The sequence below is a fragment of the Cygnus olor genome, chromosome 2 (assembly GCF_009769625.2).
Source record: "Cygnus olor isolate bCygOlo1 chromosome 2, bCygOlo1.pri.v2, whole genome shotgun sequence".
Lineage (NCBI taxonomy): Eukaryota > Metazoa > Chordata > Aves > Anseriformes > Anatidae > Cygnus > Cygnus olor.
In genome coordinates this window covers 98063075-98080449 of record NC_049170.1, presented here as the reverse complement: position 1 = coordinate 98080449, position 17375 = coordinate 98063075, and the positions used below count along the sequence as shown (strand labels likewise).

Below are 17375 nucleotides of genomic sequence, written 5' to 3'. Positions count from 1 at the left end.
CTGAGTCATCTGTCTCAAGAAGTTATCATTAATGTACTCCAGAAATTTCCTAGATTCCTAGAGACTCAAGGAAAAAAACTGTTTGTCTACATAATTTCTAGGTCACCTTAATGATATTTATTGAATTCTGAACCGCACGTGTTGAAATGAGAATTTAGTAAATACATTTTTCTCTTCTAGGGGAACGGCCATTTCAGTGTACACTATGTGAAAAGGCTTTTAACCAGAAGAGCGCTCTTCAAGTTCATATGAAAAAGCACACAGGAGAGAGGCCTTATAAATGCGATTACTGTGCAATGGGATTTACACAGAAAAGCAATATGAAACTCCATATGAAACGGGCTCATGGTTACACTGGTATGTAGCATAACGATAGCAATGGTGAGTGCAGAAAGCCATGTGGTTTACTAGGAAAGCACAAAACGCTTGCCCTAAGGTACTGAGGGTTTAGGCACCAGTAACACCAGTGCTGGTGAGCTAATATTTGAACACAACCCAGAAAGCAGGTTGAAACAGATGGGTTAGCACTTCCGGTTCCTGCTTTTTATGTGGAACCGTATATTGTAAAAGTAGGAAGTTCAAAACCTATAATAGGAAAACAGACGATTATATTAGTTTTTGATTTTTTTTCAAATACTGTACAATAAGTATTCAGAATCTGAGTTAGTTGTATAGTACCTTTCAAAGCATGATTCCTTTATTCCCAAGGAATAATTCCAAGATATTTGCATTTTCCTTACACTACATGTCCAATCGTACTCACTTTTCTTTTTTCTCTTGTACTTTGGTAGGTCCTGTACAAGAACAAGCTAGCAATCAAGAACAAGAAGGGGAAGATATTAGTCGTGCTCTGAATTTAGAAGAAGTGGTACAAGAATCTTCAAATGAATGGCAAAGTATAGGCAGTGTTTTTCGATGACAACTTTAAATCTGAAAGCTAAAAATGTTTTTGGGACTTGAATTTCTCTATGAACAAGTTTTCAGAGAAGAAAAAGATGGATTTTACTGTTGAAGCTTCAAGCATTGGAAATATTAACAATAGAATAATATATTATAGTTTTTTTAATTATTTACAAAAGTTACCTAAAAGAATCGTTGTCTTTTTTTAAGCTTGTTGAAAAATATTGGGAAAACATCACTTAATCTGTGCAAGTTGTCTGTGAATCAATGAACTCAGGTAATACTGTATACAGTTTCATCTTCTAATTCACAGCCAGTATATCTATTTGAAAAATAAACTGGAACTTCATACCAGAGTAGAACGATTCCCATTTTTAAAGGAGATGAAGAATAAATTAACTTCATGGGGAAGCTATGAAGCTGTTAGCTTCCTTTTTTTTTTTTTCCTCTTGTTTAAAGAAATAATTGAGTTTGGAAACAATGTTACAAAGTAGATGCATGCAGTATAAATTAGATTTTTGTTTTTACAAGGCACGGGAAAATGCTATATTTCTGTTTTAACCATTTTGAGAATTTGAAAAAAAATAAATTGCCATAAACTTATGGCTTTTCTTGAGTTAAGCTCTTCAGAGGGCACATATTCATTTCCATTCCAATCACAGGGGCAGTTCAATTAGTTGTTAGATTTTACATTCAAATGCCTGAGATTTTAAACTCAGCAATAATTATTTAAAGAAAATTCAAACTAGAAGAGGTTACAAAGAAATCCTCTTTTATGTTTGCTGTACTGGATCAGCAGGTACATATCCCAGTATCTGTCGAAAGCACAGCCGTATATTAAATTTGGGAAGTAAACATGCAGTTCTCTGGTAGTGGCAGTCAGAAAGTGAGTTGCACATTAGGTCATCTATATTATACAAAATTCCCCAGTGCTGTAAACGGTTATTTCGAATCTGTAAATTCCTCATTGTTTTCTTTGTGAATTTGGGAACATGTTACTTTCATATGTTGTTGTTGAAGTCATTGTTTCAGCAAAACTACCTAGTTGACGAAGTAATGCTTTGAAAGGTGCCACTTCTTAAGTATATTCATAGCAAAGAAACACTGGAGTAAAAACATAGTCATCTTTTAGACATTCCAAAGACAGAAGCTTTTTTTTATTTTTACCTTGTTCTTTTGAGTTTTATTTATATGTTACATATATATAGATATATATATATGTGTGCTTGTATATATATATTTAAAGTTATATGAGCCTCTGTGTGGCTGATCAGTATATTTTGTAAATACTAATCCCATTTGCAGGAAGTTCATCTTTTCATTTTGCTGCAAGTACTTCTAGATCAGTGGAGGATTCATTGTACTATAATACAGAGCTAGATTTTAATTTACTTTCTGAAAGATAATTGCTCTCAAATCCAGAAAGCCCTTTTTTGTAAATATTGTCTATACTTTGTCTATGATACAAACTAGTTATTTCGGATTGCTGAATCAAGAAATCACTGTTGTTTTTGATAGGGCATCTCTCAATTCTTTTGTTAACTCTTTGGCATATGTATATAAGTAATATAGTTGGTGACATGAAAATAACACTTTTGTTATGTGGAATATTTAATTCAAAAACATGTTAAATAATATTACTTTTTTCCAAATTCTGCTTCGTGTGTTTTTTGAGCATTTGACTCAGGATTCTAGGAAACTGAAAACTGTTCGACAGAAGTGTGCCTCTCTCATATTTAAAGAGATTATGTGAAGGTCTTCCAGCAGTGCCATTCCTTCCAGACAGCGTTAGTGTTTCAGCTGTTTAAGAAGGAAATTTTACAGTTGTTGTCTGAAGGCATACCAACCCCTTTACACGGTGCCCTATTTACCAATAAGAAGACAGATTTTGAAGTTACACAGTCCCGAAAAATCTCAGATGGGCTGTGAGATACATGCCATGTATAAAACATTTCTCCCACTCTTTCAGAGAATAGTGTGTGCACAGCAAGGTTTGCTGGAGTTGATTTGTTGCATATGTGATGACGGTGTCCAGAGGTGACTGAATACACTTCGACAGAAAACGATTTGCATGTGGTCATGTCCAGATGTAATTTCATCCTTCATACTGGCAGTGGGATTCTTGAACATGCTCTGCCTGTGGTTGCTTTGCAGCAGGTCAGAAGTGGCAGTGGTTGGCACTAAGAGATGAGATCATGTGCTAAAAACAGATCTCGTGAGTAAAAGGATGCATTTTAAAATGATTACTTCAAGTGTTTTCTCAACAAGAGGCAACAAGTGTTTGTTGCAAGTCTTTGGAAGTGACAAATCAACAGCATGAGTTATGTAGTCACCTGACACTTTTCCTGAATTCAATTTGCTTCTCCTTTAGCACTTGGAGTCCTGACAGTTACAGTAAATAGACTTCCTAAGAACATTTTTGTGCCATGGTATTTTGTGTGCTTGCCATACCACCAACCCACCTCCTTGCTGGTGAACTTCAGGAATCCACTCCCAAGTATCCTTGATACAGAGGTTTTCATAGCACATGACTTGGTGAGATCAAATGGGAAACTTTCAGAGCAATATATCTGATATATCTTAAGTACAAATACAGGCAGTGGAACAAATATGTTGATAATGCTCTTGAAAATCCAAAGCAGATGCATCTTGTTTAGGAACTGGAAAGAACCCTTATTCAGGGACCTTGCTGAAGAGTCAGACTGGGTAGTGGGGTAAGGCAAAACAGGGCTTAGGAATGCCTCTGTTCTTTCCGGTTTGTTGCAGTAATAGGTTTCTGCTTGCCTCAGGCCTTTTGGCATGGGTCTGCTCAAGAATTGCTTTTGGTTTATGTCTTTATGTCCATTCCCTCAGCACAAGAAATGACAAACTCCTAGTGTTGGTTGTCCATTCGTACCAGAAAAATCTTTTTTTTCATTAGTCACATAGCCATATAAATTGCTGTTTTGTCAGCAAAGCTACTATTGAGTAATTAAAAAGAAAGATTTCACTCTAAGTTTTAGCCTCACAAGACTTGTGTTGGTAAAATATTGTTTTAAATTACTGTACCTTTTCTTCCTGTATGAAGTAAACAAACAAAAAAGACACTTCCAGCTTCTGAAAAAGGTTACTGGGGAGAAGAGTGGTGAAGGAAAGGAAGAGGCTTTAGCTAAGATCAGTAGCTGTACAGTGCTATATTCAGATTTCTCTCATTTTTTACCTTAATTATCCTTTACGAGTTTTGAAGAATTCCTTAAAAATTAGAGTTTTTACATGCTCTGTTCAAGGAAGTCACTTTGTGCTATACTTGTCTGCAAAGGACAGGATTTAATTGCCTATACATAGGCATTTTATGCCTTGCAATATTCCCCTGGTCTTTAGCTGCCGCTGCAGGGACACTGATCTCCCATAAATCCTGTCATATTTGTCAGCCTTGTGGGCCATGTTAAGTCACTGGCAATGTCACTAGGAGCCTGTGAACAGGCAAGTGAGTCCTGCCCAAAGTGTCATTTTCCAGTATCTTAATTCTTAATAAACTTCAGGGAAAATAATATTGTTGTGTACACAAAGGATGTTATAAGAGACAAAAATTGGTCCAAGTTTCATTACAAGTCGATTACTTTATTTCAATAATGAATATTTTTAAAAGCTTTGTTCCTATAAGAACAATATGTGTTCAAATTAAATCAACTATTACGTTGCGGAGTATACGTCTGAACGAAGCTACAATAGAAAAATACACATAGCAAACAATGCAGGTAACAGAAGATGTAACACGTGTGTACGCTTAATAATTTTGGTGGTTTTGTTTTCTTTAATCTCTATGTATTTTCTATCCTCTCATCTTCCACTGCTTTGTATTAATAGACGCTGAATAGAAACCTAAAATAGATCTAGATGTGAAATGGAATTAACATACACGTTTATAGGTGACTTTTACTGGGCACTTACTATAGATGCAGTTTCAGCCTGGGAAGCATTAACTGTAGTCTACAACACATAGGCTAAAACTAAAAAAAGAAAAGAATTAATTAAGACACTTAGATGATAGCTTGAAGGAACGGTAAGTTTAAGTAATAAAACAGTGCAATTCAGAAGAGCCTTGTATTTCTCTATGTGGCTGGAAATACCATCGCCACACATTCATTTTAGTTATTTGTGAACAATTAATATCTAAATCTAACTCAGCTATAATTTATTTCTATAAGGCAACTACAGTACAACAGTTAAACATTCACAGTAGTTTTACTATGAGTCGGCTTTGGTGCACTGCCCTGAACAGGCATCCAGATGTTATTCAGGCAAAAGCTGAGCCAACCGAATCCAACGCTGCTGCAATACCAAGAACTAGGTTTGAAATTCTATCGTGAGATGTGCAGGACTATCTGAGATACCAGTACTGAAGGGCTCTCTTTCAGAAATTAGACTTATTTATGTATATGTTTGTTTTTACTTACTTATTTTACTGCAAAGTTAATGCTGCTGCAGCAGAGTTCATGTGGAGCAACAGTGACGTCCGGTGGTCACATGTGCGATCTTAGATGTTTCGTTGCTGGGAATATCCCTTGTTTCTTAACATTAGTCTAACTCAAATTTGAAATCCTCTTTCTCTCCCTCATCTGCTCTTAATTCTAATGGTTTGGATGCGACGAGCAATTTTTGGTATGGAAAGCATTTCCTTATTACAGTTGCTCTGCATCGTATTGATTCTACAACATCTGCCCCCTCCCACATTTCACATACCTTGAACTCCCAATGTTTGGTAAACCTTTCCATGACTGCCTAATCCTGTTATGAAAATAAATTTTTCTGTGAGTGAGAGAAGGAAGATTAAAACAAAACAAAAACCAAACAAAAATCCCAAATTAAAAAAAGTATTTGGATAAACAGTCCTTACAACTTCTGCACATGGTGGATTTTTTTTTTTTTTTTTACAGCAGCGTCTCAGAAATTCCTTAACAGCAGTGCTCAGTATCCAAGACGTTAGCTCTTTATTTGCAATTCTGATGTTCAGTAAAATGAAACCAGAAGACTCGAGCTCAAATTAAGGGCATGGGAGAAATAATGAAGTTCAGCGTACAGTTAGGGCATCCTGAAGAAGAATAAGTAAAGTCAAGAGATCTTGTTACTTTACATAAAAATAAGGAAAACTTCTAGTAAAGCTACTCTGTGTGTTTCTTTCATTCAACTGTTGGTCAGGGATTGCCAATAGAAGTTTGTGTAATCTACTGCATGCAGAACCTAATTGGCATTAAGTAATGGATTGCATCTAACTAGGTAATTCTCACAGTTGTTATTAATCTTAAGGCTGTTACGTTATGAAGCAGAGTACATGATCCTTGAGTGGCATCTTAGAGCTTCAGCGCCTCGCAACTGGTGAACCAGACCGCGATCCAGGTCGGGAACCAGAGCCTCCCTGTGGAAGGAAGAGCAAAGTTAAATTACTTAAAAGGTACTGGATATTTAGGTACTGTGCACGTAAAAATGTCTATCTGTAATGCAATGAAGTTATAAATATCTAATATTAGATAATAATAATGACTTTGCAGTGACCTCTAGTATATTGTTGAATCTTACTTGAATTTTCACTTGAAAGAGATGATTCCTTTTCATATATTTTCACATAGGATTAATTTGTTCTCATTAAATTTCTTATACAGGGCTAGGCAGTCTCTCATGAACCATTTGTAAATGAGTGTTCTTATTCAGACCTTGCTTATGTGAGCAATTTATTTATTTGGACATCTTAGATGTCAAAAAAAAAGATCCAGACCTTGCATACAAGTTGAAATGTAATCAATTTATTTGGGTAAGTTCTTAATGCATGCAGTTTTATCAACATCAGTCTTGCATGGAAAGTACAGGAAAAAAAAAAAGAGATGAAGGGCTGAAACCTGACCTACTCTTATAAATAAGAAAGCAACAAAATAGGAAAAAAAGATTTGCTCAGAGAAGCTGTGGTGCCCCATCCCTGGAAGTGTTCAAGGCCAGGCTGGATGGAGCTTTGGGTGACCTGATTTAGTGGGAGGTGTCCCTGCTCATGGCAGGGGGCTGGAACTGGGTGGTCTTAAAGGTCCCTTCCAACCCGAACCATTCTGTGATTCTGTGGTAACTCTGTCTTTGAGTATATTCGTGACAATTCATAAATTGTAAAAAAGCCCTGTAGCAATTTTATGGTAAAGATGATCAAAGCTAGAAGGTTTGGCATTTCTTTCTTCTTTAAGTCATTTATTTCAATATAAGATTAGGCTGATTGGGTATCTTTTCCCATCAAACTGCAACAGAAGAATTTGTACTACCTCCTTGAAGTTTTCCAGCTCTCACTTGATGCTGCATGTGATTGAAAAACAACTTTACAGTGAGACATGCCCTAAGCCATGTAAGAGCCATGTAATGTATATTTTACTACAGGTGAAGGTTTTGTAATGCACTCTGTTGGAGAGTAGGAGTTTGAGATGATCAGCTCTGCTGATGGTAACTTGGACCCTCTATCTTGAAGTTAAGATTACTGCTGATAGTGTTCTTCACGTGAGATTAGTGTATTATTCATTACAAGTGAGTGCTTTACTACCTCTAAGGAAAAACAGTCTTGGTTAAAGTACTGGATATGATGTGTTTTTCAAGTGTCTTACCTAACATAGAATGTAAAAAAAAAAAACCTGGGCTATGTTCTGCTACCATGCTCTAGACTTGCACCAGATAGAGACTTAAACAGTAAGAATATTTTTTTTTGGAGATTTACACAGGTGAGAATAAGGCTTAACTGTTTGTCGGTTTGCTGTTTTTTGTTTGTTTGTTTTAAAGTAAGTAATGGATTGGTATCTCTCTGTTTTGGGAATTGGGAATGTTAGCTACAGAAATAGCTAAACAACTTCATTCTGTTTGAAGTATCTACTCAGCTTGATTTGTAAGTGTACATTCGAGGATAATTGAAGTATTTCACTTTTCACTTATATTTCTAATGATTCGATTTGAAAAACTGAAATATAAGACATTTTCAGATGTCTTTGCTGTCAAGAAAAAAACAAAATAGATTTACCTGAAGCCTAACATCTTGTTTACCTATTTATGAGGAGATTTTATAAGACAAATTTATTTGAGAATATCTGACAGACAGACATGCTATGCCAGACCAAAGAGACATGACAGTATCATGTACGAATATCAGCAGCTCGCTAGGAAAAGTTTAGAGGGATGAGCAAATGCGCAGTGTTGATTGTTCCAGTGGGGCTTCCAACATCTAGAAATAATGAAATTTAGTGACTTTTGGATATTGTAATCTTAATAATCTATGTATTTTATTTTTTTACTACTTTTCCTTATGTTTTTAAGTTATATATTGCATACTGCTGGCATCCACATCTGCGATGGTAAGTTCCAAAGCTGAACTGGATGTTTTGTGAAAAATGTATTTCTTTTTGCATATGTTAAGCATCCAAATTAAGAAGTTGATTTGAGGCCTCTAACTGTTGTTTTAATGATACATCTAGGATTAGGCTTTTCCCCATTTATCTTCCTTGCATATATATATATATATATATATATGTTTATTTATTTATTTATTTTTCTAATTTAAACTGCAATTCAATTGCTATTTCTTTGGTAGCTTGATCAGCTCATGTAAATCCTCATGCCTGACTTTTTTCCTGCTCTGTTTTCATTTATTAGCACTGGAGGGTGCTGTGTGGTGTCTCAAAGTAATGAATTGGCCAGATTAAAGATGATCTTGATGAAATGTTTATTTTTAATATGACGGTTTTTTGATTTGCCTATGTGGTTTTACAAGTCCTTGTGCCAACACTGTAGGAGCTCTCACACCTGGGGTGGGAACAAGCAGGGACTGCCCAAGTTATTACTGCATCTGTACCAAGTATTTGTGAAACTATGACCTGGACTGCATTCTGGAGCGTATCAGTGGGCTTTTGTTTTCACTACTCTAAGTAAAGCCTGCTGCTGCTGAGAAATTGACACCTTATTCACCTCCTGAGTTGCGGATCAGTTTTGAGTTCCTTAATAATGGATTCTGGTGCAGCTCTCTGTGGCTTTGTGGACTTACCTCCTTTCCTGGTTGTAACTGGGAATGTATTTTACTGTTTCTAGTAAATCCTATAAGTATTTACTAGGCCGTGAGATAACCTTCAGTTTTATCCATGAAGACCTAGCTCCTTCAGAAGCTTTAAGGAAATGTGGCAGTTTCAAATATGACAGGTTCTGGAGAGGACTGGCTTCTCTTTTTCCTGGACTCAATTTTTTGTACTTATAGTAAATTCAACTGTACTTTACCAGTTTAAAGATTTTGGAAAGAGTGCCTTGGCCCTCATGATAGGATCCCTTATGTCCCTTGTGAGCAGATTTATGCTCATAGAATTTTCCACTTCCTCCGTATCCTGGCTTGTGTCCTTCACCACCCTGCAAAGAAAGATTTTCATGTATGTTGCAAATTAACATATACAAATTAGCATATATTCACATTGTAATCTTTCTTTGTCATCGCTGAAATGCAATACTTGAACGAGAGCCATAAACGTGTTGGAATAAAATAACCTTTTAAGTAGTAAGCCAGGATGAAGGAAAATATTAGGAGATTATTGGAATATACTTAAATCTGAGGGAAGCACCAATCTGTAAAAGAAGAATTAATAATCAAAAATGGATGCTCAGGTTGTTAACCTGCATGGCAAAACTTAAAAAGCTTGAAGTTTTACAAGATCTGGGATGGCTAACGCATCAAGTAAACTGGTGGTCTACAGATGGTGAAAGAAATGGTTAACAGCATGAAGGCTTTAATGCTTTTCGTCTTAAAATGTACGTGTTCCTCTCCTAACAAAACCAAACCTGTGGTGGAGAAGTAGAATTGAATTAGCTGTGATGACTGTAGGAAGAACTTGTCTAATAACTGTTTAGGCAGGTCTCTCCTTACTGAAAAGGGTTGTGAGGAAAGGTAAGACAAAATACTTGAATTAGTGGCAGTGTTAGTTTTGCAGGGTTCGCTGCGTAAGAACAGCTGGAACCATGGGGCAGCTTCCCATGTTGTCCCAGCCCCACCCTCCTATTTTTGTCATTCCCATGAAAAGAGAAATGCAGCAGATGAGTCGTCCGGGAATCTTTAAAGGAGGAGAGCTTTGCCATGCAGTGGGTTTTGCTCCTGTTGTGCTAAAGCAAAAGAAGTTATCGCTGCAAGGCTGTCAAGTTGTTGGGATAAGAGCAAGCGGCATGATTACCGTCGTAAAGTGCTGTGGGAGGAGGGAGGAAAGTGGAACAGGAAAAGCAAAATAGCAAAATTGAGACAAAACAAAATTATCACATTGCTGCAGCAGCTTGAGCCAGTGGAGCAAGATACGCTTTGGCCTGGTAAATAAAATGGCTTTTACTGCAAGCGCGTTCATCACCTACCCAGCTAAATCTGGTGAGGGATAATCCTCTTCCCTGTACATGTAAGAAACAGAAACAATGGCATGTTGGTCACTGTGGAACATAACATCTGCATGTGTGATGCACAGATGGTGATGGAAATGCAGTAAAGATAACGAAATACTGGCCGGATAACAAAGCATCGGTTGAAATCAGCAGTCTATGTACCGTCATTACATAAAAATGAAAAAGGCAAAATTCTCAATCAAAATTACAGGAGCTTCCTTCACAAGCCATGGTTTGTCAGGGCCGGCTACTTCAGGAGCCATTGGAGCTTAGTACATGTAGGGACAGTTCCTGGTGGGTGAGGCTTGTCTGAAAGCATTACCCACTGTTGGGTATATTGTATATTACACAATGAAATCCCAACAGAATTGGGCTGCAAAGATCCTCGTGTGGGACTGCACTTGGCTCAGTGCCGTGCAGCAAATCAGCCAGTGCATGAGGAAGAGACCCATGGCTTTTCAGTCTTAGTCCCTTGCTTGAGATATACCCAAAGATAGCTTCTGATTTTAATTTAATACAGATGGAGAAAATTAATGAGGCCAACAGCTGAATTGGCATAAACGAGCCTACAAAAAATCTCTGGTGTTGCATGTGGCCCTGCAAACACTCACCTTTGCTTGCATTGGAGGAGGGGTACGGGGTGAGACCTAAAAACCAACACAAAACAGAATTATAAAACCAAGGCAACAATAAGTGTAGCTAACCATCAAGCCTTTTGCATATTATCTGAGCTATTAGACCTTAGTATTAGTTCTTGTTTAATTTTGTTGTACTCTTTATTGCCATAGCTGTTTTTAAACAAAAGGCATGTCTAAACACACCCCCTGCCAAAGACACCAGCACAAACCTTGTAAATGGTGAAGTTGTATAACTGTAATCACTGTTGTCAAAATTTGACTGTGCTAATCGAGGGCTCACCCACTTTTTTGTAGCAGTTCAGTGGTGTTTGCATTCCCAGGTAAAATTATATTTGTATCAGATTGCATGGTTAGCTGAAAAGCACAGAACAACTCATGAGTTCCCACACAGAGGCTAACGATTGTGGGTTATTTGGTTACTGATGGATCACGAAGAAAATCTCTCATTCTAGTACGTAACAAGAAGAGATGAGACTTACAATGTTCTTGAAGAAGTGGACTACGGGGTTGTCATCACCAGGCCGGCCATGCTGAGATCTCTGGGGGATGGACCCTACGTGGCTGGCCCTGGCTGCGTGTATATCCTGCAAAGCAGAATAGGCATAGCGCCAAGTCAGCGAGGAGGGAAGGGCAGCTGGAAGTGTGTGAAGGGAAGACTCGTTTTTTTGTTGCTTTTTTTTTTTTCACCAGGAGAGAACAAAGGAGGAAAATGCCTCAGCAGTCTGCAGGGACTGCGATCTAAACTTGTCAGTGCTGCGAAGGAACAACTCTTTAATACAATGGCAAGTGCACTGTACGTACATGCGTGTATGTATATATACATTATACATGTGTATATATAGGTGTATGTATATGCATATATATAGATATAGGTGTACATGTTTTTAACAACATTACAGCCCAGTGTGGAACTAAATCTGTTATGGGACAATTCTGATAGCAGAAACTTTAAAAAATTTCTTCCTTCTAAGTACGATCATGTAATGTAATTTTAGAAATGAAACCTGAGGAAAGGTGATGCTGGATCACTTGCGAGAGCAGGAGTGGGCTGTATCTCATTTTCTCAGTTTTCAGCGACTACATAGCACTGGTGAACTGCAAGAGCAACTTTTTTTAGAATGAAGGAATTAAATGAGAGTGGCAATACTTTTTATTTTCTGTGATGTTCCTGTAGCAATACGGAGAAGTCCACTAAGTGAAAGCATAATATTCTTCACATAATATTGTGAAGAATGACTGCCTTAAGAGGTGCTTAGAGCATGATGCAGCTGTTGTGGTGAAAATAGAGTTAAAAAAAAAAAAGTTATTGATCTTATTGTTAAATGGATGCAGTATGACTAAGTTTAAAAAAACTGTTACATGTGTCTGTCCTAAACGATGACTGTCTGTCCATCAGTGTAAATGTAGAGGTGCAGTGCCTCACGTTGAGCACAAGAGTTCCTAAGCGTATGCAGTAGGGAACAGAGAAGATAGGAGAGAATTAAAATAACATTAGTGCAGCAATGGTTCCCTCAGTATAATGAATTCTATGCAAATACAATGACATTATAAGCATCAGGTGGATAATAAAATATTTCTTTGGCTTCTAAATATGAAATATAAATATGTAGTGAGACAACCACTCACATAAGCACTTAGTTGTCCAAACTGAATAGGCATTTGACTATAGAATAATATGAGTAGTTATTTAAAATACACTTTATTTTCACCACATATAGGAAAAACATAGATCAATTTGCCAAGGAAAAAACTTAGTCTTATTGTTGGAGCAGGACTCCTGACCTCTGAACGGTTTGGTGAATTTTGAGAAATAAGTTAGCAACTGTAGAACAGATTTTCAAAGGCTTGAAGGATGTTTTTGGACTTTGATTGCCTAGTGACATCAGCAGCTTTCAGAGCGACCCTGCCCTGCCTGTGTAGCCAGTTCTCAGCAGCAGTAGCTTGAGGCAGAGATTTGTTTCCATGTGCTTAGATCCGTGCATAAAAGGTCCCACAGAGCTACCTAATGTTACTGCTCAAAGCTACCGAATGGAAGATCTATTTTTAAATGAGTGGATTCAGATCTTGTGACTCTATGTGAATGAAATGTCTTTATCCTGTGTTGGGTCCTCTGAAATGAGAGTCAGAAGTATCCATCAGCAGTGCCTTTTAAGTTGTGTGTTTCTTAGGAGAAATGAATGTCAGATTGTTTAGGAGATTCATTTCCTTAGGACAAAAACAAGCAGATGCAGATAAGTTCAGCTGGTATTTATCAGCATTTTTTTTTTGCATGCTGATGATATCTAGAGATTTACTGTTTAAAAAGCAGGAATTTCTGAACTTTACTGGGTCTCTGGGATTTCCGTGGTGCCAGGCAGGCAGTCCTGTCTGTGCTTCTGCAGCACTTTCCATTTTGCAGCTAGTCCCAATGCTGCCAAAATACCCCAAGTTGCTATGATAAGGAAGAGGGAGCCGGTAAGGTATCAACATGTTTGCATGTTTAGAACCAAGATGCTTTTGCCATGTTTTGCCTTTTAAATCTATATTTAAAGAAAACATTGCTTTGCCTCTGAAACTGGTTGTCTGCATTGTCTTTATGATAAATGCCCTGATCCGTGTTCTGGTGCACTTCTCCTTCAGCAGTGTTGCAGGTGACAATTCCTGTCCTAGCAGCAGGTTGCTGTCTATCCGTGAAACTCCAACAGTACATGAAGTGGAACAAAATTAAATTAGTTTTTGAATGGAAGTAGCCTGCAATTCTGCAGTGGGCTGTGGATTGCCACCAGGCGGTAGCAAGTGTTGTATGGATTGCTATCAGGCAGCAGCAAGTCTGAAAACATTAAGGATGGTTCTGTATGAATTTAAGACGGTGTTTCCCCATGTTACAAATAACGTGCTTTTCGTTCATGTGATCAGCAGATTTCACCTGTGGGCAGAATCTTCAATATTCTAAGTTTGTGGCATGTGATTATATGTTTCCTTTTGATTTATGAGCAGTTGGACTTGCTCTTCCACTTGTAGTGTGTTCTTTCAGTTTTTGGAGTCCTAAGGGGAAGAGGGGAAAATCCTTTTTATTTTTAATTGCTCATATACATAAGTTACAAAAACCATTTCCCTCAGAAAAGTAATAACTGATATCAGTAAGTGTTAGAAGTTAAATTTGAATGGATTCATGCAATACTTTGCTAAATGAAAGAGAAGACAAATCGGGTTTATTGTTCTAGGTTAGGCTACTGAGGTTTTGTTTTGTAACTGGACTTTTTTTGAATGAGCTAACTGTGTCATTGGTTGTTTCATTAATATATTCAGGAGACCACCAATTTTCTTTAAACGTGCTTTAAGAGCTTGGCAAAATAAATAAATATATAAATAGAAAAGAAAACACCAAAGCATTAAAACCTAATAGGGATAAAGCAGCGCAAACACCTTTTAGCTTACCTAGCAGTGCCCCACAGCTGCAGAGGTTCATCTGTGCCAGTGTAATTTCTGGGGCAGCTGAATGGTTTGTGGTGAACAGCAAGCAGTCATGCTTTCCACAAAACATACAGGACAGAGGAGAACACATCTTTCTGATGCCCCCAGTTCACTTTTGTTTGACAGCTAAGTCAACTTGGCTATATATGCCCCAAAAAAGCCATAGAGGAAAGATCCCTTAATCTGAATAATCTTAATTATTTTACGGTATTTGCCAGGATTGGATACTTAGACTGTATCTGGGAGATCTGAGGACACAGGCGCAGTCTGCAACTTCATTGTGAAATTAACATTTTAAGGATTAATAAGGTAAATAGTCAACACTTAAATGCCAAATGCCCACAGTTATTCTGTCACCAAGTGATTCAATATTGAAATGCTTTGCAGCTCTTTCTGGTGATGCACTGGGAAGAATCTGTATGTAATTCTGCTTGGGCTCCATTTCGGCTGTTGTGCAAGATTATTCCATTTCTAATTGCGGTGAATACACCTGAGATGTGCTCTTCAGTTTTCTGATACAGTAGACCTAACCAATTCTCTTGGTATTTTCCATGGCACTTTATAATTGCTAAGGGATGTTGTTGCCTGTACTCTACAGAGATTAGAGGGAGGGGTCTTGGGATTTTTGATAAATGGAGCGTGGGAGCCTTTTGTTCTGAAAATTTGTACATCGGTTTTGATAATCCTGTTTTGTGATCTATTCATCTAATTTGAGAGGTAGGATTTAAGAGATTAAATTCACTTTCATTTAAAGCTTTTGCAGTTAAGTATTGTACATGTCCCACTTGATTTTGCCTTCAGATATAATGGTAAGTGTTAAATATGTGGTTAAGCAGAAGCAAACATTTTTTAGTGATACTATGAAATACATCTCTGACTTTGTTTGGTATAAGCATGGTATGTTAGATCTTGCAACTCCAGCTCATTAAGGGGGATTTTTAAATGTGTGTTGTAAGCTCTAAGACCTCTTGTTCTCTGTAAGAGGATTGCCTATAAGTAGGGATTGCATATACATGTAAAGATAGACTTAAAACTTATAAATCCCAATCAGCTGATAACATGTTTTAGTGACAATAGCATTAAGAGCTTTTGGTTCTGAAGTACTGAATTTATAGTTCTTCATACTCCTTTCAGTATCATTAATACATATTTTTTGTTGTCTGTTTTAGGAGGTGAAATGAAAACTTAAAGAACATCACATATACAATGGCAAAATTGAGATGCATCCAAAACATGTAAAAATAGCTGATTTAAAATGTAACCAAGCCTAGTAAGCATTTTTGACATTAGCAGGAGTGAAAAATAATGGATGCTTTTCGTGGGTTCGGTGGGTTTCATGGTTTTCAACGGGTTGCCTTCAAAAAAGTTATCTTCACCAAGATCACTGTGCATGAATACTAAATGATACAAAATCTACAAATTTCAAATTGGTAAAGATATAGAAAGTACCTATTGGTTGCTGTATGAAACCAAACTGTTCCACAACCTACAGGAAATAACGCTTAACCCCATGAAGAAATTTGCAGCAGCACAGGTGGAATAAAACCGCCTTTAAGTGATAAATACAGCTCACGCTAGTTTATTTGAAGAGCAAGGTGAAAGAACAAGAGGCAATTTGTAAGCCACTCAGCTAATTCTGTGTTAGCACTTGAAAGGCCCTCTGCATCCAAAGTCTCTCTGAGCACAAGGGAGTGAATATTCGGCTTTGAATTTCTGTAGTTAGAACTGTTTCCAGTTGGATGGGATTTTTTCGGATGGGAGTGGAGAGACGCATCCTTTCAATGAACGTCTCTACTTTTTTCTTTTAAAAAGAGGAAATTTATTATATAGAGTTTGTGTAGAGCAATCATGGGCAAATTGACGAGTGCTTTTATACAGGATTTGCTTCATCTCAGAATTCAGAGGTGTTTTGTGCATGGGCCTTGGCGTTCCTGAGCACAGCTGATGGCGTTTCCTCTGGGCTCTTCACAACTTACTGATCTGTTGCTGTAGGTGATGGGAATGTACTTCATCCCCACGTACTGGTCCAAAGGTGACATTATAAATGCTTATCTAACTCAGGAGGCTTTTCTAATCACTTTAGAAAGGATGAGCCATCCATCTTTGTGATGGTGCTGTTAATTTTGAGCAGAAAGTAAGATGGAAACAAAACCGCTTGCTCAAAGGGACAGAGCAGGTCAGTAGGAAGAGAGGGACTGAGAGTCCAAGAGGTTCTTGCTTCCAGTCATGTGTTGAGATCAGTAATATACTCCTGGCCTTGAAACAGGTGGTGAAAAGAAAGAGGAGGTGCTGTAGCAGAAAGATGGGAACGAAAAGCACTGGAGGCAAGACCAGAGATGACTGAGAAGAAACCCAAATGTAATGCAGTGACAGCACGAAGAAGGAAGCAAGGGAGAACGCTCCATCAAGAAAGGTAAGGGATCGTCACTAATCCCAAACCACGTTTCACCAAAACCTTCTTACTCCTTAGTGCCTTGATGACTGTGGTTCACAAATTAGAAGGTGACAGTAAGGCATTATTGCAGGGAAGAATAAAGAACAAGAATCTTGATGGTGTTTTAAGATAATGGCCTGTTTTAAGACAGGTCCTAAGGTATGACCGGTCCTGTCATACTTTCTTGTTTTCTCTCCATGTTTATTTTATTCCACTGTCATGACACTTAAAGGGTTTTGTCATCAAAAAACAATGCTTTCATTTACCTTTGCTTTTTTTCTGAAGCATTTCTCTGCTTAGATTAGTCATTTTATTCAAATGTTTTTCACAGTAGAGGCTCTTCATCTGCTTGGGCATAGCCTCTGGTGCATTTTCAGTGCTGTCCCCTGCTGTTTTTAAGGGGACCCCTTGAAAAAGCCTGATGCCCAGTACTTTCATACCGTCAAGAAGCTCATACAATAAACATGATGATGTTGATTATTCGGAAAACAAAACTGTAAGTACCAGGTCTATACTATCACTTTATAGCTGCTTACCAGAAAGGAGAAAAAAAA

General features: G+C 37.6%; 2 protein-coding genes across 32 annotated transcripts in view; one reads left to right on the top strand and one right to left on the bottom strand.

Annotated features, from left to right (window-relative positions):
* The window catches only part of ZNF236 (zinc finger protein 236), a 71139-nt gene extending 68545 nt beyond the window's left edge, over positions 1–2594 (top strand). For 3 of the 6 annotated variants that reach the window (XM_040549518.1, XM_040549515.1, XM_040549514.1), the window contains 2 exons: positions 181–357; positions 792–2593. In XM_040549518.1, the coding sequence (XP_040405452.1) occupies positions 181–357; positions 792–919 (305 nt within the window). In that variant the 3' untranslated portion in view covers positions 920–2593. Of the gene's footprint in view, positions 1–180; positions 358–791 lie in introns of all 6 variants that reach the window. The other 3 variants (XM_040549513.1, XM_040549512.1, XM_040549517.1) reach the window with 2 other exon arrangements.
* Positions 2595–4687: 2093 nt separating this feature from the next.
* LOC121066118 (myelin basic protein) overlaps positions 4688–17375 on the bottom strand; it is a 115576-nt gene continuing 102888 nt past the window's right edge. For 23 of the 26 annotated variants that reach the window (XM_040549498.1, XM_040549504.1, XM_040549485.1 and 20 more), the window contains 5 exons: positions 11414–11518; positions 10908–10943; positions 10273–10305; positions 9163–9288; positions 4688–6295 (listed from right to left, as the gene is read on the bottom strand). In XM_040549498.1, the coding sequence (XP_040405432.1) occupies positions 6239–6295; positions 9163–9288; positions 10273–10305; positions 10908–10943; positions 11414–11518 (357 nt within the window). In that variant the 3' untranslated portion in view covers positions 4688–6238. The remainder of the gene's footprint in view (positions 6296–9162; positions 9289–10272; positions 10306–10907; positions 10944–11413; positions 11519–17375) is intronic. The other 3 variants (XM_040549510.1, XM_040549509.1, XM_040549508.1) reach the window with 1 other exon arrangement.